The 23,639-nt window shown below is 37.6% G+C and overlaps 1 protein-coding gene across 4 annotated transcripts in view; it reads left to right on the top strand.

Moving 5' to 3' along the window:
• Positions 1–23,639, top strand: part of CNKSR2 (connector enhancer of kinase suppressor of Ras 2) — a 222,132-nt gene that overhangs the window by 112,399 nt on the left and 86,094 nt on the right. For 2 of the 4 annotated variants that reach the window (XM_074149949.1, XM_074150771.1), the window contains exons 9-11: positions 7,396–7,542; positions 17,800–17,933; positions 21,825–22,036. In XM_074149949.1, the coding sequence (XP_074006050.1) occupies positions 7,396–7,542; positions 17,800–17,933; positions 21,825–22,036 (493 nt within the window). The remainder of the gene's footprint in view (positions 1–7,395; positions 7,543–17,799; positions 17,934–21,824; positions 22,037–23,639) is intronic. The other 2 variants (XM_074152442.1, XM_074151617.1) reach the window with 1 other exon arrangement.

The raw sequence follows: 23,639 nt of genomic DNA, 5'->3' as shown, positions 1-23,639 counted from the left end.
ACCTGTGGCCACCCAGGGATGCTAAAATGTCAGTTCTCAGGCAGTGGAGGTCTGTCCCTCGCCAGGAGCCCTGCTGAAGTGGAGGAAGGCACCAGGGGTCTTCATATGTTCCCTGGAAGCCCCTGAAAATGAGGCCAGGTGAGGACTCTGGTGGCAACACCTTTATTCATAATAGTTTAATGTCTGTGTCCTTGCTGAAGAACAGGTAGGGGCGGCTCATCACAGCGTGGCTTTCAAAGCTCATTCCCTGCACTAGTTTGTGATGCATTTATATTACACAAAAAAGTGGTCACTGGGAATTGAGACTAGAACCCTTGTTTCCCTAGTCGCAACGCAGGGACCTGAGGGTTTCTTGCCTGTTGTGTGATTGGACTTCATAGTCGTGTATTTCCATCATCACCGTGCTTTGCCTTCAGGGAGGGCCTTTAACCTGAAATTATGCACATCTTGGTGCTGGAGACACCCCTCTAGGGTTTGAAAGACTGAGTTTAGTTCCTCTGAGGCTAAATAGTGCTGAGATATGCATTCCGCAACTGGACGGAAGGCTGGATTAAAACCCTCCAAATTGCCAGTACCTGTCTCTTCTGGTTATCTGTACTCCTGGGTGAAGAGAGAGATGCCTTACAGTCATCACGCTGGAGGCAGCCAGTCACTGTGGGGAAGATGCTTCAAATTCCAGAGGTACACCAAAACTGACCGAACTGAAATCAACCCCATATTTTAGAGCCATACCCTGAAATAGGGAAACGACACCCCTTTTCCTCAAAAATTGTACCTAGCCGCTGACCTTACATCTGTAAAATAGGATATAATCAAACCCATAAAGTTGGAATCTTTGCTGTTCCCAACAAATATACTCGTTTATTTGTTCTAGGATGTTGCTAGAAATGACTCAAAAACAAAACAGTGAGGTAGCTCTGAACTGAAGGTTGATTGTATCAGTGAAAAGTGAAAGGTAAGCATTGTTATTAAACAGTGTCCGATCTTCAATATAGAACTGATCCTGTGTCCCTGGATAACTCAACTTTTAGTTTCCCCATGGGCAAAACAGATACTTGTCTTCGTTACTGTGATGCTCTGTAGTTATGTTACTAACATTTGAGATGTTTGTTGAATTATGGTGGAACTGAGCTGTGCAAATACCTAAAAAGAGCAAGGTAATAAAATCAGTCATATGTTATGCTCTGGATCAGATACGTTTTCTGACGCAGAAATGTGATTAGAGCAGCTTAATGAGAGGCCGTGACTTCTGTATTCAGCTCTCAATTTGGGTCCTAACTTAGTTTATTCTTGTGAAAGTCTCTTAATTGTGAGCTTTAGCTTATGTAGCCAAAATGAATATAAAAATTACTTATTTCGTAGTTTAGTGGTAATAAGCATAAGTTTCTGATGAAACATCAGGTTTTGCTTAAGTAAAAGATGCGATTTTCTTCAGTGTACTTTATATACAAACTGTGTTGTTGTGACTCTGGACAACAATACAGTGACATTCTAAGGATGCACAGAACTGACTTCTTTTATACTGGATTAAAATTGGATTTATTTAAATAACATAGCCAAGATGCTCTTAATTAGAGTTGCAGCATATGCAATCACAATATTATTAACCTCTCCTCTTTGGGACAAAGCTGTTATGTAAGCATGGACATTCATTATCATGCTGGCCTAAGAACCTGGATAAATCCCTGAAAGGCATCTGCTACTCTCCTGACACTGCTTCTCCTCCTGCGTACAGATAGAGCTTTCCTCTCTGTGGTAGTCCATGTCGTAAACATCCTTCTGTGGTTCCCTCATCCAATAATGTTTTCTGGAGGTGGAAGACCTATGGCCTTCTGTTATTTTTTAGCCTTTTCAGGCATCTGCAGCTGGGGGAAGGGAAGGAGATGCTTGCTACTAACATATTTGTTTCACAGGGCTGCCAGCTGATCATCCTCATTTCTGGCCAGTGTTCATGGAAATCAAGCTGTTAATTTAGCAGCATGATGCCAGGTAGTTTCTTGTCAGATTCTGACTTGCTTAACAGCGTGCTAGGTTTGATAGACAGTGACTTGAAGTGCAGTGTTGGGGTTGGGTTTTTTTCTGATGTACTGATTTTTATTTGTAGAATGCAAGATGAGTGATAGCTATGAAAGTTCTTTTAAAAAACACCCATTTCTTAAAGTGAATACAATTTTCTCCTAGAAATTCTATATATTTTTTTTGCTCAAAAATGAGTAAAGCTTGAAGCTTGAAATGTTTGATAAGTCAAAGAGCTCTGGCTGCATTCCACTTATAACAGGCATCATTGAAAAAGTAAGAATTTTGATTATCTCGCCATTCCAGTAACTTTTAAAAACAAAACACTAGAGTGGATTTCGCATATTTGCTTAGCAAGAAAATAGCAGATGGCTTTGCAGTTTATATTGAGCAGGAAAATATTAGTTTTCCTTCAGAAGTGTAAAGATATTACTACTTTTCTTTTTACAAATCTGCAAGTCAGGAATGAATTATTGTAACTGGGGAAAACTCAGTTTTTGCTTCGTGGAAGCAGAAAGCTCTCATTAACTTTTGTGGGACCCTTTGAGCAGGAATACGCCTGTAAAAGTATGGACTGTGTTCTATTTATCATTTGACTATAATTCCACCCACTAGATGATGGTGTTTCAGTGTGTATTATATTTGCACACTGCTTTTATATGATGCAGCTGTTCCATGGTTTCATTGGGATACACGTGCTGGATTTTTCAGACTGGATCTTGTAGCATCCTAAAAATGCTTGGTTTAGGTTCATCCGATTGTATTTGAGCTGCCTGCATGTTAATATTTTACAGAGCTCTTTTCTGGCTCATAACGTACAGCAGTACATACAGAAATCATGAATGAGCACAGGATTTTGGGAATATTGTCATGGGTGCGGCTGTGTAAAAAAAAAAAAAAATACAGTGAATGGTCACACTTACTTTCAGAAAAACGGAAGATTGCTACCAGTTTTCCAAGCTTGTCATAAAAGGGGCAATAGATTCATCTGGGAAAAAAGGTCATTAGTTTAAGAACAACTTTTTGATAGTTTAAAATGTCAACGTTCTTGGCAACTTAGAATAAGAATCTAAAATAAAAGTTCCATTTCAGGCCATTGTGATATTGTGATCCAGATGTGCTTGCTGCAAGCCAAAGAACAGTTGAAGTCTTTTAAAATATGTCTCCTCTGGCTCAGGGACATCTTCTTTTACTAGGTGGTGGCTGGGGGAGCAGAATCTTGTAACCTCACCCTGCTATTTGGGTTAATGGGTTATTCCAGGCTGCAGAGAAGCTGGTGGGAAGCGAGGCGGAGAGGCAGGGGAGATGAGGAGGATGTGTCAGAGATGGGTACAGCTGTACAGGGCTCTTGTGTGCCCATCTTGCCCCGCTGAGGCAACTTGGATGGCCAGGAATGTCTCCGGAGTATGCTGGTGATTCTTCCCAGCCTGGCCACAACCTCTGGGCATGTAGTGATGGGATAAGATAAGAAATTTGGAGGTTCCTTGATGCTGATGTTGCAGGCACCCTGCCTGCAGGCTCACTTCTCCTAGCGCAGAGCATTGCCCTCCCCTTTAGGAGGGTGATGGGCCTTCTCCTGCCTTCCCCCAGTAGCACTGTTCATCTGGCTTTGGGTTATTGCTCCTCAGGGGGCATGGGCATGGGCTACCCTTTCTACCCCACCTTTACCTTGGCAGTAGACTCGTCCAGCAAAGGTGCTGTAATCTCCTTGGGAGGAGCTGATCAGCATGACCCCTTAGGGCACCCTGTGGTGCTCCCTCTCTCTCCTTTCCCTCTTCCCCTACTTCCTCTGTCTTTGCAAGCCGTGCTTACCTTCCTTTCCTGCTCCTGAAGTCCATATTCATCTTCCTCCTTCCTCCCCTAAAAAAACTTCTGTGTCCTGTCCTGCTGCAAGCTCCACCTTTCCACAAGGTGTGCTGTGCTCCCTTGGGCACCCAGGCTTGCACCCATGCAATGGGCACTCTTACTCCTGCAGGGAACCCAGTATTACCCAGGGACTGGCTAACTTGTGCCTGTGCATGGTGGCCAACCCCCTGGGCTGCTCTCATCTGCCCTTGCCCCTCCCTGCGCTTGGCCATGAGCTGCACTGGCAGCCAGGAGGGATTCAGGCACTGCACAGCAAAACCTAATGCTGGGCTTCCTCTGACACTAAAGAGACCTCTCCTGACTGTCACTTTTGATGGCACTTGGTTTAACAATGTAAATTTATTTTAAAGGAAGCAACAGTAACTTGCTTGGTCCTTAAAAGTGACTACCTGGTCAGTATAGTGCACTGATTTAAAAATTAATGGCTTGGGTTGTTTTAATGTAAGTAAAGTTGTCTGTTAATATAGTCCTTTTACTTATCTGTTGAATTTTCGGACCAGTAATAAAACTTTCTTTTTACTGTCCATTTTTGCAATACATGAGCAGGATAAAGCATACAGTAGGGACTTTGAAAGCTCTGCCCAAAAGCTTGATGATTAGAAGTTGAGAATAACTGTCATGGTAATGAGAAGGGGGGAGATCCTGAGGAGAAATTAGAGAGAATACATTCAAATCACACTTAAAATAAAGTGTAGATTAAATATCACTGAAGTGGATTTCTGGAAAACGGTTTTCAGTTCCAGGTGTGTTCACTGCCTTTTCCTCTTTCCAACCTGACCTCCTGACATAAGATGGCTTGTGTTTAGTCTGTGTCGATATGAATTTTGATGGGATCTAAACTATGTGAGAACTGAAAAGCATGCCTCCAACACGGGCATCAATTTCCTTCAATTTATTGTGGACAGCCTCTTATGTGACTTGTTCGTCTTAGGCCAATTTAGTCGTTTCTGTTCAAAAGATAAGCAAGAAGAAGAACCCTCTGAAACAGTCAGGAAACTCCTGTCAGGGAATAAAGTAAAATTAGAGGATGAACTTCATTTGAAAATTAATAGTAAACTCAGAATTTTCCTGTGAAAAAATAAGTTAAATTGTTTATATTCATAGCTTCTAAATTAAATACATCAGATTTAGTGCTTTGAAGTGATTTTTTTTCTTTAATGCTGCTTTCATAAAGAGAGTAGATAATCTCACATTTATTGCCTTGTAACATGTAGTTGAAATACAGTTTATCTCTGTGAAGTATGAAAGTGCATTTAAAATAATTTTAAAATGGCTAGCATAACCAAAAAAACCCCAATTTTATTTATATTCCTCTGGCTATTTCAGTGAGAAACAGATGGCTTTAAAGCACAGCTTTTGCGTCCAGCATCTTACCAACTTAAATGGCAAGAATTTTACATTCTGACTGTGTAACTGGGGCCGTATCATGTTCTCCTCAAGGTTCCCTGTGCTGCTTTATTCAGCAGAAGGATTCCTCTCCAGAAATCTGTCTTCAGTTGTTACATTAGGGAATTAAAGTTTACAGTAGCTTACATACAGAGATACGTTACATGAACTGTAGGCCTTTAATTCCTTCTTTTGGGTAGCAAATGCCCAAGGTGAAATGGAACTATGGGGAATATATTGTTTCTAAGTAGTTGTGGAAGTCTTTCCATGTAGGAAAACAGTGTTGTAAATAGCAAGGTATTTTTTTACAGAATCATAATATTAAGACACAAAACTTAGACTTACAGAGCCTTGGTTTAGATACTGTTGAAACAGAATGGAGGCTTCACCGGGACAGGGGAATTGAGCTGAAGTTGATTATGTGTGTGTTTCATTTTATTGAAAGTGTAATAGGCATGTGCCTAGTACATTAGACTGAAAATAAGGATTTCAGCATACTTGGAAGTCTTCTGTGGAAGCTGGAAAATATTCCATAAAGATGCATGTTGTTAACACCCTGATTTTGTTTACAATAATATTACTGTAGAAGTGCATCCTGGATATAATGAACTTTGCTGTGGTGAAAAAAGGACAGGTAGGTTCACAGTAGCTGAGGAAGAGTGGTGAGGTTTGAACCTTGTCTGTGATTCAGGGTTGTGGGTAAGCATCAGTGTTGGCTTAAGTGGCATGCTCATATGGGAGCATCAGCTCTTAAAATAAGTGATATTAAGCAAACAAAGTGAGTTTTGGTGTAAGAGGGAATAAGGTAAATAATAAATAGCAACAACCTACATGTGATCACCTTGTTTATACAGAGGTAACAAATATTTATTTGTGTCATATTGCACTGTACTAGTGATAAGGAACATCTGCATTCTCTTTGTTCACATTGCCTATTTGATTTTTTTCAAATACATTGACGTGATATAAAGTAACCTTTTTATGATGATGTTACCTTATCACTTCAGAATTCTAGATGTTTTTTCAGTAAGAATTCACTTCTCAGATAATTTTCGTCTTGACATTGTTTTTATACAAGTTGTACAAGCAGGAAAATATTTGTAATTGTGATCCTTTAAACAACAGGAAAAATTTACTTAGTGGGGAGAGAGAAAAAAGTAGAAAAGCTGTCAAGTTTACAGAAGTAATCACTTTCTAAATCAACAGGCTGAGGGATGTATGATTCTGTGTATTGCCACTCTAGGTGCCAAACTTGAAAATGCAGGGATTGAATATCTTAAAGCGTTTCATAATAGATACCTAAAATCAGGTATTATTTAGAATGAAGATCATTGTCATGAGTTGTACTGTTTTAATATTTGAAGTATTTTTTTCAAAAATGCAAAGTAAATGATTCAGAAACTTCTATCCTGCATTTATAAAGAAAGACTTGTTGCTTTCCATGTTAGTCAAGTTCTTAATTTTAGAATATTTCAAAATGCTCTAATTCAATTAGGAAAATTTTACTTTGGGCTAATACTGAAGTAGTGGCTAGACTACATTTCTGTCATTAATTTACTGCATTTATTTCTGAAATCATCATGAAAGAAGTACTATTAAAATAAAAGGCCTTGTGATTCTGATTTTATTTTTATAGCAGTGTGAAGAGTAGAAGATTTTCCTGAACTGGTTTGTGCTTGCATAAGCTGCTAGGAGTAGGAGTAGTATGACTTCATGTGGTTAGTGGACTTTAAATAGTAACTATGGACTATAAAATGCTCAGTTTTGAATTGAACTGTTGGGGGAGAAGCCAGGGCTTTTTAACCTTCTAGTCTCTAAAGTCTATGTACCAGAGCTAATTTTGAAAACACTTTGAGATTTAATTGTGCATTAACAGTGGAGTAACAGTAGTTTATTAATTCTAAAACCTGAAATGATGCATATCCATCTTAATCCATTATAATAATTATTTTAGTTGACGTGATTTTTATGCAGTAATTTATTTTTTACATTTCTAGAGTTAATCTCTTTTAATATATATATATATACACTCCTATTATGTTATTTTACTAATCTTATTTAAAAAGGGAACATTACATACTGAATACTGTACCTCAATTTTATTGTACTGATTTTACTGGTTACCAGGTGGGGTGGCAGTTGAAAAATTTGGTGAATGCACTACGAGAGGATCCGAGTGGTGTTATCTTAACTTTGAAAAAGCGACCTCAGAGCATGCTTACCTCAGCACCAGCTTTACTGAAAAATATGAGATGGAAGCCCCTTGCTCTGCAGGTAATGAAGCTTAATCATAAGTCATACACCATCATTTTAACTATAGATTATCTCAATGATGCTTTATTGTGCTTCATCTCAGCAGCATATGGATTTACTCTTGTATACTTTGAAAAATTGTCTCTGAAATGATTTCTCTGCAGTTTGTTCTCATAGGCTCAATTGAAATTAAACCTGTTATTAGAACTTTTCAAAGTTAGGAAGTAATCATCCTAGTGTTTTACAGTGCAGAAAAGTAGCCCCAGATAACTTTTCTAGCCAAGGGGAAGCAGGCATACTTCAGAGACTGATAAATTTTAGTTTGACTTCTTGTTCAGCTCCCAGTGCAGTATAAACTCAAAGAAAGAGGGGAAGAAAAGATCATGAGTTCTCAGTTTCATTAATCATGGAGTTATAGGAAAATGTATAAGGGGATTTTATTCCCTTATTCCTCAGCACTTGACCATCAAAATTTCCTCATGTAAGTAAAGTTGTATTCATGTCAGAGTTGTCATTGATATTGAACCCTTGCACATAAGGAGGTGTAGCACAGGATGTCTGGATAGGCCTTTAATTTTAGTAAGCCTGCAATGTGCTGAAAACCATGGAATGGTTTCATTAAAGCTTTTGTGTTTCACTCTAGGATAAAATGTCAATGTGATGGATTACTCTAGGAAAAAAAAGTTACGTCCAGACTGATGAAAGCATGTAACCAACAGATGGAACTGACAAATAATCCCTTTTTTTCATTCAGTTCAGATAGAACATTGCTTAGAAATTTATTTTCTTTGCATAACGAATGCATTCTTCAGGACATTTTTATTATCACAATAAAAAGTCTAATTTAAAATTAAGTATATTTGAGAGGAAGGACTTCTGCAAAGTTCGGGTAAAAGGAAGATGAGATATGGAAATGCCACTGCAGTGGCTGTGGTCTTTGCTATCTAAAATATTAAGAGATTTGTAAAAAGAACTATTGCCATGAAGAACGCCTTTTAAATATGTATATATATAAAAATTATTTTATAGTGGTTAAATGCATCACTGTCTTTGATACTGAGTAACTTTTTAAATGATTGAGATGTCTTGGTCTTTCAGATGTAAAGTACTGACTAGACATGTGACAAAAAACTTTCAACCAGAAATATCTTATTAGTGTCTGAACATAAAATTGCAAATCTGTATTCATTATATGAGTGTATGAATGTCCGTACTTGAAGGCTGCACTTTTATCATAGCTTTAGTGAGAATATAAATACAAATGAAAAATACACATCATTGCTTTAAATGGGGTGAAATACTTTCAGTCTAAATCCTCTTTGGGTGAGTTTGGTATTTCTTTGGGTAAATTGGGTCATCTCCTAAGTAATAATTTTTGCTTCACTTTATCATTTGCTGCTAGAATAATTACACAGAAAACCACACAACAGAAGTTTCTGACATGGGCCATTGATCCAGACAATAGCAAATAAGTAATTAATTCAAGACAGGCTACTCCAAGAAGGTGGGAAGAAATTGGATAGAAATCAATTTCCACCATTTAAACTAAGTCCAGTAGGAAAGTGAGGATTCCTGTGGTCCTGTTACAGTGAATGTAGTCATGAGCTACAGTTGTGGGCCTGCTTGAAACTCCACGCTCACTTCCAGAAGCAAAAATATCCAGTCATCTTTTAGTGTGTTTGATTTGTCACTGATTTACATCTCAGCATCCTTAGTTCAGTACAGATACTAGGGTGTTATTCAACTGATCTGACTTTAGGTATCTACTATGAACCTATCTACACATCATTCAGTTTCTCATTTTTACTCCCTTTGGCCAGTGGACATAAACAAAAGTTGCTGGTTCATTTGTCTTCATTTATTTTAGAATGATCTGCCATAGAATGAGGTGAATTTGACCATGTGCATGCCTCTTTCTCTCTATTTGATGATAAAGGCAGTCTGGACAACTAGCTCGAATGTAGATTATCTGTATTAGATAAGATGAGACTGACCTTAGATAGAGGTTTTCTGTAATCGTACAGGTTTGGGGATGGCAGGGGGGTATTGGTTTTGGTGTGGGTTTTTTGCTGATAGCATAGAAAATATGAATATTTTTAAGGTTAATATAAGTACAAATAGAGATGCTGTTAAACATTAGAGATATAATTCTGGTATCATGATGATATTGTTCTGATGTTATCAAACATGACACCTGCAAAAGGCCAGAACCTCATTCAGCACTTATGTGTGCAATGTGCATATGTGTGTCTGTTGTAATTTGTGATTTTAGTGTGAGAAACAACAGTTTTCTTAAGTGGATTGAGTGTCAAAAAAGCTCCAGGGTGAAGACAAACTTCAGAAGCTGCATAATGTGGAGATTTCTGCTGTTAATTTATGAAGATCAGAGGTGAACAGCTGTTAAAGTCGGCTGATGTTAGTTTAAATGTAGCCTAAGTGTGAAATCGCTCCTGTATGTTTGGTTAATAACAAGCAGCGAAAGCAGTCAGAGTGCAGTGTAATTTTATAGCTATATGAAGAAATGGTGTTTATTTAACAGAATCTACTTCAAAAATTTCTGAAAAAAAATCTTCAGAAAAGCTGTATATTTTTTAATTGCAATTTGCCCTGTGGCTTTTGTGAAATTTCTTATGTTCCTGATTCACGTAAGGGTGCTATTCTTTAATAGGAGCTTGGGAGATAGTGTGAGAGGAGAGGGGGAAAATGATAGCAAATAGGAAAAAAACATAAGGAAAAGCAGTACTTCCATCACCTTTGGAAGCAGGGGAAATTATGATAACTTGTTTTCCTATGTCAGGATGTCATGAAATAATTGAGAATGTTATAACTGTGCTGACATCCGAGAGCTAAGTTAATTGAACCATATGTATTATTCAACAGACACAAGCTATAAGGAAATTATGACTCAGTAATAATTCTCTTAAGTACAAAATATGAGCAAAATATTCAAAAGACTCTAGAATAAGATGTGGGGATGAAATTCTCACAAAGTGGGAATTAGAATCTGCAAACTGGCTGCTGTGTTTCTTTTGGTTCTGCAAAAGGAGTGAACAGAGAAGAAATGTGGTGTCCCATCCTAATCAAATTGCAATGAATGAGGTGGGAAGGTGGAAGTTTGCCCCTATGTAAGGAGGCTGACACAAAAGCAGAAACTGAGTTTTTGTATGCACCCCACCAATGTGGATTGGCATTCAGATGTATAATATAATTACTTGGATAATGGTTCTACCTGCGTATCTCGAGCATCACATGATGCTTTTACTAATTACACTTTTGGTTTTACCTGGGGAAAGTTTACTTTGCCCTTTAATGATTATGCCAAAGTGACACCATCAGAACTAGGGGCTGGAGACAGTTGTTGTAGTGAATGTAGAAGGTAATATTTCAATGAATTAAATTGAGACTCATTTACATTGAGATTTACATTCAGGTGTTTTAATTGAGAGACTTCAAAATGTAGTTTTAGCTCAAAGTGAATAATATTGAGGCATTATTGGTAAATGGTATTCTGCTTGTTTAGTCAATAATTGTGTGTAAGAACATGAAATTTGCCATTTACAGCTATATGAAAAGCTAGACTTAATGGAGAGATGCTAAGTATGCCTGTAAGATGGAGAAGTGCTAGACGAGTCTTCCAGTTCAGGTAGTATGCGCTACCAGTGTATCAATCAGTTTGATGTGTGAGTGACAGGGCATGCTGATAATTAAATTATGCATTCTGATAATTAAATTTTTAAGAGCTTGCTGTCCACTGTTAGTGATCTAAATTAGCTATATACCGTCTCTCTGGCATATGGTCCCTGAGAGCGGAAATCGCTTTTCGATCATTCAAATATTAACTGATTACTAATTGGCATAAATACTTCTTAGAATGTTCAGTGGTTTACTTTGAACAGCTCTGCCTTCACACTGCAGTCTTGCCATGAATTATGAGTTAAATGCAGGCTACATAATTATTGATTAATTCTTTGGGATGTTTTTTTCCTTTTATCAGAAATGTGGTATTTTCATTCTTTTCACAAACATTTTCATCCTTAGAATAAATACGAAAGGTTAGGGGGAAGAAAGAAGAAGAAGAAGGAGAATTATTATGTATCCTGTGTAGCAGTCTTGAAACTGAAAACAAATTTCTTGATGTGCAGTAAAATAATACAATTAGCCTATGGCTATACTATGCACCATTACATAATGAGTTTGTATTTACAAGTGCATTAATTCCAGCTCTGAGGTCAATCAGTACAGAAGGAAAACCATCCTTTTTTTTTCCTTGTGTGCTGATTAAAGGAAGTGCTGGGGTGGTTGGTTTTTTTGGCTTTCTGTCACTTGATGGTTGTCTGTTTTAATATCCATCAGTATTCAACTTCTTTCAGATAATCAAAGTTCTCCCTTGATGCATTCTGGAATCATGTACGAATTTGTGAAGTCAAGAGATTTTTCAGCCTGTGTTTTTGTTACTGCTTTTATAACATTTGAATTAGGCAGATGTGGCCTTGGGGAATTTTGTGGTTGCATTTGCAATTGAAGATATTCATTAATATGGTATTGTACCATAAATATTAAGGTGTTATGCTTGCAAGACAAATCTTACTAAATTTGCCTTTCAGTTACTTTTTCTGATACTCTCATCCATTGTGTGAAAGCCTAGAGTGATATTTCAGATTGCAGTGTTTGTATTTCTAACTGCTACTGAATACGATGAACAAATAAGTTTAACCTTTAATTTTTCCATTTTTCTTACTTGATATAGAAATGACTTAATTATCTTTGAACTCTCCACATTTTTGTCTGGTTCAAAACCTAACTTAAATAAATGTCCTCTACTCTAGATTGTCTGTTTTATTTCTCCTTTCCACTTTGTGTCATTTTGGGGAAGTTTCAGAGGAAGGCTCCCCAAAATGCTGTTTGAACAAGGGTGGAAGGTTCGATAGAGAAGATTCTCGGAGCATATGAAATCTTATTTAAGTCACCATCGTCATGCTAGCGAGAAGCTAGCTGCAAAGTCCTCCTGTGCCTTCTGGAAAATGCTATGTTAATTAGTCAAAAGAAACTGGGCTTTGACTACAGTGTGGAAGACTCTTCATCCAGTTTCTTTATAATACGGAAAAGGAGTGGTAGAGCAACATGTTGCCGTGCTTTGGCTAATTTGGACTACACCCTGCCGATACCAGTGAAAAGGCTCTTACTGATATCAGTGAGGTTGGGGCAGGTCCAACTGCCAGCCGCATCTTGTGTGTTGACTTGGAAAAAAGCCTTCTGACACCTCTTAAACACTCTGTCACCCTCTTTATCAAGCTTATTTAAATGTCACCTTTTGTATATTTAAAATAGTTCACTGTACTGTTTTGTATGTGATTAAATTGTACCATTGTAAAATCACCAACAGCTCAGTATCTGTAGTTTTTTAAACAGACTTTATTTTGGATCAGATATGCATCATATCTCCACTATGATATGCATTGTATATGCATTATGAACTATTCAGCTTTTCAGCCTCCTAAGAAGCAACAGCAACAATAGCAATGGAGTCCTTGGTTTGAGAGAAAATGCTACTTTTATTATTTTTATTTCCTATTTTTCCTTACTTTATTATACTGCCTCCTTCGTTATAAACAATGTTATATTCTGTTTTCATCATTTATGATTAGAATTAATGACCTTACACTTTTTAATCATTAAATTTGAACGAAATAATAACTTGTTGGCTCTTCAGTTGCTTAATTGTCTTTTAACTGCATGGGAGCTGGGCAATCTTTGTAGCACTGTTAAAATGGATTCTGACTGGGTTTTCCTACAGAGTATGAATTAGTTACAGTATTTCATTGCTTCATGTCATGGTTGGTCTAATGAAAAGTTTATTTTATTGGAAATATTCTGTTCAATAAGTTGTCATAACCATGATCCAAGATGAAATACATATATTAGCAGTAAAATCTGTTTACTGATTCAAATACTGTATAAAGACATTACCACTTAAAATTTTGCATTGGTTTTGCTTATGTTTTTAAAAAATGTATGTCTTTTTCTGGAGCAATGTTTCTCAAACTATATTTTGCAGCTTCCAAGGGAGCTAATGAAAGGTTCAAAGAGTTTTTAGAAACATTAAAAAGAATTTTAGATAGTATATATTAAATATTAATTATATTCATTGTTTAGAGGAAAAAAAAAAATAAGCTGACTTACTAGGGGCACCCTCTGAGTTCCTCCAGGATTGGGGGCGAGAAAAGCAGCAATAGGTGCTGGTAGCAAGAGGGAGGTAGGGACTGCAGGGCAGAGCTAACCAGGGGCAGAGCAGCTCCTGGAGGAGAGGGAAATATGTGTCTCTGCGCTATCAGGCAGTACTTACAGGGACTTCTTATTTCCCTGTGCTGGGGAAACTGAGCTACTGTAAGTAAAGGTGGTTAGTTATCTGTTCCCTGGCAAACTGACGATTTGGGAAAAGGTTCATAAAGACTAATGATCCTGAAGGAGAATGGTGCATCCAAAATGTTTGAGAAATAGTACTCCAAAATGTATTGAAATGTGGATTTTGTGTCTGTCATTGTGGGTTAACATTGATGCAGGGTCTTCTGTGGGACATTTTTGAGGCTATTCCAGTTTTAATGTGAAACTTCTAAACTTTCTCTATTCCCATGGGTCAAGTATTTAACTCTCTGGACCTGAAAATTTTTTAGTTTTATTGCTGTTTCAGCAATCCCACTTGCCGTGGCCAGCCTACCAAAAGGAACTGAAGCAGGGAAAAGCTCTAGCCCTTGGAAGATAATTAACTCAGTGATAACACTGATCTCCAAGGTGTCCAATTCGGAAATACTTGAATGGAGTTCCATGGGTTTTCCTGTTCAGTGTGCCTGTATGTGGGCCACTGAATGGCTGCCATTGAACTGGAGAGCTGTATGGGCTGATTTACTTGCAGGTGCACAGATTGACTTGAACCGAACGCTTGAGGTCTCTCTAAATTGCAATGCAAAATGCCATGTAGATGCACCTTACTGGCAGGCCATGTTCTGAAGGCTCTCTTTTCAGCCAGGAGGGCCTGAAGACTTTTAATTCCTTATAAAATGAAAGCTGAACTCCTCTAGCACAAGGTGGTAGTTACAGCAATGCTCTCAGTGTGTAGAGCTACTACCAGGAGAGACCATTTGAATACTTTTACCACGTAGCCGTTCTTTTGAAAGAGCTTACAGATTTATCTGGTGAAGTGGTGATAAATATGTTTTTTTTTAAAAAAAAAAAAGTGGTGACCTACTTTTAAATTTGGATTTCTGCTTTTTTTTCCAGTTATGCAGCTTTTCTGTTTTTGTGGAAATGAACTGGAGAGTTGACTTTGGCAATATGATGCAAATGTGGAAAAGATATGAGACATCCTACGATGTTTTGGGACAATCCTACCGGATTGTGATTCCACTTGTACTAGATTGTATTACAGTTTTCTATCTCCTTGGGATTTCCAGGTGCCCTGGGAAGATCTAACTGATGCCACAGTCATTCAGACTCTTGCTAATTACACTGTAATTTCACCTCTTGACATGGGGTCAGTTTGAGGGAAGCCTTTTACCTTCAGGTAGCTGGATAACTTGTGTTTTCCTGTGGTAGACTGAATACCATTTCTTCCTATTGTACTCAGTGTTTTAACCACCTTGCTGAGCCAAAAGATGAACCAAAATATACATTTGTCAAAGATGCACTAGCCCCAACTGATGACTTTCAAAATCTTCCAGCAAACTATTCTGGAGGACAAACCAACCTGTATGTCTGTGCTGTGTATTATCAGGCACTGATGAAGTGTGAAGTTAACCAATAGAATCCTCAGACTGCAGCAAAATCCGTTTGGGGGGCGAATTAAGCCCATATCGTTATTATTTAAGTAGTTAAGCCCAGGTATTCCAGGCTGTAAGAGAAGGCAAATTCTTTCCCTGTGTCCTCCAGCAGCTGGTCACGACCACCAGGGGCTCATCAACCTGTTGTAAGTCCAGATGACTGTTACGCTGGAGCCTGTTTTTCCTTATGTCACAGAAATCATACACTCCTATTGATTGCCTGTCTAGTCTCCCCTTTCCTTTTGTCTGCCTATTCATTCAGGTAAAGTAAGGGGCTGTCTTATTCCTCAAAGGGAAGAGCAAATCTGTCTTGTCTTCCTCTCAGTGCTCCTGTCAGTGTGAGCCATGAACAACAACAGCCTGGGCTTAACAAGTGTAAACAGGGTCTAGATCACAACATTCTTTTGGCTTACAAGGAAATTTAATTCGACAAACTACTCAGCAAGCCACAAAGTGTATTTGTCACGGAAGTTCAAAGTATCAGAAAGCAAATAACCAGTGTTGCTTTAGTCAGTGGTTCAAGAACATCTATGGCTACAGTGTCACAGATGAAAATTTAAAAGATTAGATTTTTGTTTCTCTGAAAGAGGGTTATTATTTGTTTTTAAGTTTTTTGGGTTTTTTTTACCCAGTTTTGCCACCAGATTTATTCTTATTTTTGCAGACTTCTGTCTTCTTGTTTTTAGTGGTTGTAAAGTCTTTTGCCTGTCTGGTTTTGTGTATGTGTCTTTCTCCCTCTCTTCCTGTAAATACTGGCAGTCTTTTATTGGCCTGGCTACAGAATACTCACGTTAACTATAATGAGCAAGGAAAGAATTTAGCAGTATCACTGTTTTACAGGATATGTTTTTCTAACATTCAGAAAGACAAAACTTTTGTCATTTTATAGCTGTTGCTCTACAGGTGGGCTTGCAAAGTTCTAACAAGAAAATATTAAGCATACATTTTATTATGTTTGAGATAAATAACAGTTAACACAGCTCTGTTCCTAAAACAAGGCAGCAACTGGTTAAAGGATGTCTGAGGTTCCTAGGTGGCATGGACTATTTATACATACAGATTGAAAAAAAGTAATGGAATGGTAGGGGCTTTGCTTGATAAGCATAAATTCAAATGGCTCATCACTAACTTATGGAAGGCCAACATTTTGAAAGCAGTCCTGCTGTTGGACTCTTTCTGCAGTATAGGCATAATGCTACAGTGTCAAGATTAATATCTAGAAAATGAGAATTGATTATTCTGCACAGGAATGCTCTGTTGGTCTGTCATAAAGTATTCTTAATATTGCTGGCAGAAGGATCTTTCTACATGTTTGTAAATACAATGTGAAATATTTGTATCCTCTAGTAGTTATTTACATCAGAAATTATAGGTATCGGTGAACCCATAATGGTAATCCCAACAATTGTTTCTTCAAAAAGATGGAGGGGAAAGAACTCTTTCTAAGCAAAACTCAGCATTTGTTTAATATTAGATTAATTTTAGGGTATATGAAGATAATGTTATACTTGCTGTTTTGCCATTTTTCTTTTTCTTCTGCTTGAATTTAGCTATCACACAAGCCAAGCAACATAAGACTTTTGTTATTAGGTAGACGTTATTAAGTAGACTAAAGCAATCAAAGTTTTATTCTCATTTCATTTTTCTGCATCTGTAGAGACACTGTTAGAAAATCTTGCTATACTTTCCAGCCCTACAGTGATTTAATAAAGTCTTCAAATGGTTGGTCATTATTTAGCTACCCAAGATAGTTAAGTTGAGGAAGAAAAAGAGGGGCCTAATTCATGAGAGAGAAAGAGACGTGATTAAGAGGAATGATCCTATTTGGACTGGAATGATAGCTAGAATTCATGATTGTTCTGCAAGGAGGGTACAATTTATTTACCTGTGAGTAAATGTTACTTTGTGAGGAGTGTGCCCAGGGGAGTGAAGAATAATAATAATCACCAGCTTATTCTGTATCATAGTGCGTGTGCTCTGAGGACACAGTAGCTGATTTTACAGCATCTGCAGACATAAACTGAAGCTTTTACAGTTAACTCTGAAGCTGTAGAGCAGATGGGGGGAGATGACATTCAATTTAATGCCTACTTATGCACCTTTTACTGTAAACACTAGACTTCTTTACAATATTAGTTTAATTAAGGAATTCACTGGATTCTGTATGATATTTACTCATTAAGATTTCACCAGTGGCTCTACTGATTACAAGTTTTATGGGCATTGGCAATAATCTTGCTGCGCAAAAGGGAAAAAGATGTAATCAGAGCCTAATACATGTCCATTTGTAGATCTGTCTCCTTAGTATGAGTTAGTTTTTCAGCTTTTTCAGTCAGTTTAAAAGCACACAAAACATTAGAACTGTTAACTTATTTAACTTTCTGAACTATAGAATGTCTATAGCTTTTTCAAATAAAAATATGTAAAGATAAGCTTGATTATTTCTCTCTCTCTTTTGAACCAGCCTCTTATTCCTAGAAGTCCTACAAGCAGTGTTGCTACACCATCGAGCACTATCAGCACACCTACCAAAAGAGATAGCTCTGCCCTTCAGGATCTCTACATACCCCCTCCTCCGACAGAACCTTATGTTCCAAGGTAAAAAAGATCATTTCAGGTACAATTAAACTTCAAAAATATTTTTAAAGTGACCGACTATTCTGTTCCTACCTGTTTTTCAGCTTGCCCTGCGGGATTAGGGTGATAATACTTAACAACCAGTTCACCTGCAAAATGAAGGGTAGATATGCTGAATCAGACCCACAGTGATGTGAATCAGTGTCTTGTCTGCAAAACAGACAGTAGTCTTTAGAAAAGAATATTCAATACCCTGTTTTCTCAAATATGGGATAATTTGTTGTCTGTGACAGTTTCATCCTACTTCAGAAGAGCAAAAATTATCTGAAACCCTGAATCTATAGCTAGGAAAGAGCTTGCATCTGTGCCCTTGTCTAATAACCATGATGTGACAAGGGAGGCTGAGATAAAGGCAAGAAACTTTTAACTTCAACAAGAGTACTGTTTTGTTCTGCCATAGTGTTTTCTTTTTTAGATAGTGTTTGATAGATTTGTTTTAGATAGTGTTTAGATAGATTTGATAGTGTTAGAGCAAAGTTCAGGATTGCATTTTAGTGTGGCCACTCTGTTGGATTCTGCAATGACCATCCTGTAAATAGATCTGCTACTCTGACCTGTCACCTGGAACAGGCATTTTCATCTTTCCCACATCTCTGGGCTTTCTGAGCCAGAAAAGCAGCAGATCCTCCTTGCACATTCATCACCCTACCCTTACATGACCTCAAATGATTCAGTATAATTCCATAATGTACACAGATGTTGCTTTCCTAAAATTCTGAGACTTACCGCCTATAAATAGTAGCTACTTAGAAGTCTAGGAATGTATTTAGGAAGAATCAGTATTTTTAAAGCTTCTATATTCTTAGGCACAGGCTATCATATGTCCAGTCTATATGTCCAGAAAATTTTTTAAATTTTCTTTTAGTTAACTTTCTTGGAAAGGTTGTAAGGACAGCATCTCCTTTCTTGTACCTGAGTTTTTGGCAGCTGAGTTTTTCTTAGACTTTGTTATCAGTAACTCTTCTAGCCAATTAATAAGATGTATGACCTGATACTGATAAGACTTTCCTGGGGGTTATCCAAGAGTGAGGTATATGGCAAATTAAATTTTTTAGTGGGAAGGAGAAGTGAGCAGAAGTTATGATAAATTCTTACTCTTAAGAGATATGAAAAAAGTTCCAGAGCAAAAGAGTGACTTTCCACTTCATGATTTAGATGATGTCACAAGCCTTTTGTGAAGCCGTAAGCTGAGTCCCATGTTCCTTCCTCATCCCTGCCTCGTCTGTTACCTGGCTTGGTTTTTATTTCTTGAAAAACAATGTTGCCGTTTTATTTCAAATGTGACACATATGAAGCAGTTGAACTTGCTAAAACAATTACCCTAATATCTGTCTTAAAGTGACAAAGATACAGAGTACATAGTCTAGTTCACTATTTTGTTTTTCTTCTAATTAAATAAAAACATTGTCGGTCATGACACTTGAATTGTTCATAAAGATTGAATGTGTCTTTTACCTCTCTGATAACAGTATTTTGTTATGTCTATGTAAATATTTTAAGGACACGGTTTTAGAAAATCCACAGAAAAAAAACCCCAAAGTATTTAATTAATTCAAATGCATTAACAAAGAAAAGCTGCAAAAAGAAACCCCAACCAAAACATAGTTTAGGTTTCTCTTTGAATGTAGTAGTTATATGGTGAAGACCTGTTGCTTCTGAAACCAAAACTATACTACCTTAAAACAAGTAGTGCCTTGTACTGCCAGTGATCATGTTTACCACCACAAGAATAGTTTTATTTGATAAGAAATACATCCTCTTTTAGTGAATATTCACTGCTCAGCAGTTTTTGAGTTCTGCTCTAGAAATTGAGATATTCAAAATGCATTTTGATTATTTATTAATAACATTTCCTAAATCCTGAATGCAGTAGTTTGGACCAATTGTGATTAAATCTTATAATACATATTAGTACAAACTGTAATCTTTCAGAGGGATTAAGCTATGTACATTTGAATTTTTTTTTATGAGCTTAATCCTAATGGACTACACTTCATTTCACAAACCTGTCACATAGTGTACAGTGTTTCTGAATAATCTGTTTTGGTATTTCATCAGGGGGTTTTTGGCCATGATTAACTATATTTAAGCATGTCTTTATTTCCGGTATTATCAAACTGTTCAGCATCTGTTTCTCAGTTTGTTGTTGCCGTTCCAAGGGGAAAAAAACAAACAAACCCTCCTTTTGTTATGGGAATAGAGTAAGGGACTTGATATTTGGATGTAAATTGCAAAACCCTGAAGCCATGCTGCCTTGGTTAAGGTACCAACAGATAGTACAGCTGCTGACATAACCGCAGACAGATGGCATGAGAAAGAGGGACTGACACTTTCCATGTACCGGTTACTTAGAAGTGCTGGTCATAAGTTAGTGCCTGCTCAAATTTGTCAAATGCTTTTGGGAGTGAGAACTGAAGCCCTCATTTCCAGAGGGCTGTGGCAAAGGATGTTTGCCTTGTGGCTCCACACTTCTCTCCGTGCTCACAGTAAAGATCCCTCCAGCTCAGGCTGCCCTCTCTATCATGGAGGCTCCCTTGTGCCAGCCCCTGATGGTAGCTGCAGCTCCGGTTAGCATCTGGCTGTTTTATGTCAGTCTTCATTGTGTTACCTGCCGTGGTCCCCCAGGACTGTCACCACAGAACATCTTTCTGTGACTGGAGACGAGCTCACAGCCCCGGTGGGGCTGCACCATCCCCCCTCGATAAGCCAACACCATCCCTGCTCTGGGAAAGGAGCCTGGCAAAGCCAGTGTAGTGGTCAGTGGGCGTTAGTGCTGCTGCGCTGTTGTAGCCAAGGTAGGATGGACTTTTCTCATCCTCCTTGGCTGCCTGGATCTCACGAGGAGGCTTTGCTTTGTCCTCGGATGGAGTCTCAGGATGCCAAGTGAAGTGTGGGTCAACACACTGGCCAGCTTGGAACTCACATGGCAGTCCAGAGGGGCAGAAGCTCTCCAATGAGGGCATGAGGCCCCAGCTTCTCTCTTGGCTGCGTCCCATGCATTTTGCTGCCCAGAAATTACTGTCTGATTAGGTCTTTTGCAGCCATGTCCAGGCACAGTCCTACCAGCAGGTTTACTGAGCCCTGCTTCATCTAGTGCAAAGAGAGAGCTCCTACTGCAAGCACAGCTTGATCTCTTGTTTGGTGCCTTTGAGCAGTTTGCGTTTTGAGTGGGTTGGGGGTGTGGGCAAGGAATAAGCAATCGGCTTGGGGATCTCTGCAGAAACTCCAAAGTGCATGCCTTGCGAAGGATTGCTGTCCTGGGATAGCAGCTCATGATCAGGTGCTACACACCGTATTTGGTACTGCATGGATGTACCTATACAACTTCTAGGCCTGAAGTGATTGTGCAAGACTATGTCAAATGTCTATACATCATCGGTCCCTGGTTCTTCTTGCTCTGACGTTAGTTTATAAGGAACCAGATTGTATTTGTCCATTCTTGCCATATAACCACTGATGCAAATGCAAACTATCTGATGCATTTAAAGATGCAAGTATAAAAAAGTAAGGTCAACATTATTTCTCTGCCCTAAATCACAAAATGCTAGGTAGATATAAAAAAAAAAAAAAAGTAGCTGCACATCAGCTTTATTTCTATGATTCTTTTCAAGAAAAAACAGTAAGATTAATACAGTCTGCCAAAGCATTCAATAAACAGAGATGTGTGAGGTAACTGGCACGTACAAGCATACATGCATGTATGATGTGTGATCCTGGTGTTGGTCGATGGCATCTGTTACCAGCTTGTATAAAATATTGACATATTTCCATGTTTATTGAAATATTCGCAGTAAAAAAAAAAATTAAGTGTTTTATTCCAATATATTAAAAAACCTCTCTTGTTTACTAAAGGGATGAAAAGGGAAATCTCCCTTGTGATGATGTTGGCAGACATATAGTGGGCAAGCCAGTTCATACAGGATCTGAATCTCCAAACTCATTTCTTGACCAAGAATATCGGAAACGCTTTAATGTGGTTGAAGAAGATGCAGTTTTGTACTGCTATGAATATGATAAAGGAAGAACAAGTGGTCCTGGAAGGAGAGAGAGCACACCAACATATGGTATGGATTGATCTAAGAAGGATAATCACCATTTGTTGATTTTAGGATTTTCATGCATCTGCTTTTGTTTTTAAGCATGAAAGTATTTTCAGTGGCCATTGATTTTACTAAGAATTCTGTACTGCTTTAGTCTAATTTCAACCTAATAGCTTATTCTGTGCAAGAAAAAAATAATTACTTATTATGATAGGGAGGGCAAATCTAGTTTTATATTGCTGATTTTTCTGAATATAAGTTCTATTATTTTGTTATCAGTTTAATTTTCCAGATTATGATTCAGTATCATTTCATTAAAAACAAACAAACAAACAAAAAAACTGGCAGAAACCCATATAATTTTAATAAAAATACAGGATGGAATTGTTCTCCCAGTACAAGTGCAAGACTTGCATAGTTTTAGGAATTCAGCATTAGAAAAATTTACCCAAGTATAATAGTTTTAAAGATCAAAAGCATTTCAGATTTACCAAGAGATGACATTCTGCTTTCATGCTGCACTGTGGTTTAAAATCCTTTAATTTTTCTTTAGTCCTAAAAATGAAGTATGACTGATGATAGAATGCATTTTTTGTAATACCGTACTAACCCTCTGTAACTTCCTATATATAGCAGTTCTTTATTTGAGGTTATATGTTGTCTAAGAAAGAATTTTGTGTGTAAACACACAGGTGTATTCGTGCTACTTCCACGTCTTGGATTTTGACTTATTTAGGGTGAGAACTCAGAAACAATTTCTGGTGAGGGTTTTTGCACCTCAAACCTTTATGCTCCAGGTTATATTCCCTTTGAATCTGTTGGAAATCTTCCTTTAGCTAGTATTGTAACTTTTTTCAGCTTTGGACTGGGAGAATTGGTCTTCTGTTGCCAAGTATAAAATTATGCACAGTTGTTAGCATATAGACTAAAACGAAGAGGAAATCTCATATTTAAAAAATATTTTAACTACTATGGTATTAGCTGAGCACACACTTGAATATTTTTTCACCATACTTACTATGTTATTTCAATTTTTAAACTGAGCACAAGCTGTATGTTGGAGTTGTTATAGTAATCCTGACATCATATCCCTTTGAGAAGAAGACAGACTTAATTTATGACAAAGCATAAATTTAGTGCATCATGCAGCCAAGCTCCAAAATCACCTGTGAGCTTGAGCTGTGTAAAGTGTCCTCAGCACCTGGAGTAATGTGCTTGCACAACATTAAAAAATGCATTTTTATAAAATGCACCCTTTCTATGCAACTACACAATCCTGCTGCAAAGTCCTCAGTATGCTTTTGATTTCAAAGTGGTGTCAGGTGGTTTCTAACCGTGCCCACAGCATACGAAATAACTGCTAAGTTTTCAAAGTGGATATATCAATTTTATTACTCCAATATTTCCACTGTTACAATTGGTGGATGCAGTCATTTCCATTAAAAGAGATGTACTCTCTGTTCCAGATGTTAAATTTTAATATTGGTGGTCTGGAGTGAAGAGGAATACATTTCTTCTTCAAGGACTACTGGATCCATTATTGTGTTACAGGGTAGTTTTTTTAGCCTTTTTTTCTATTAGCAGAAAAGGTTATAAATAGATGGATCAAAGACTGCAATAAAAGTCA

The sequence above is a fragment of the Numenius arquata genome, chromosome 1 (assembly GCF_964106895.1).
Source record: "Numenius arquata chromosome 1, bNumArq3.hap1.1, whole genome shotgun sequence".
NCBI classification, from domain to species: Eukaryota; Metazoa; Chordata; class Aves; order Charadriiformes; family Scolopacidae; genus Numenius; species Numenius arquata.
Note: the sequence above shows the minus strand (reverse complement) of the source record. Positions and strands in the feature narration are given on the sequence as shown.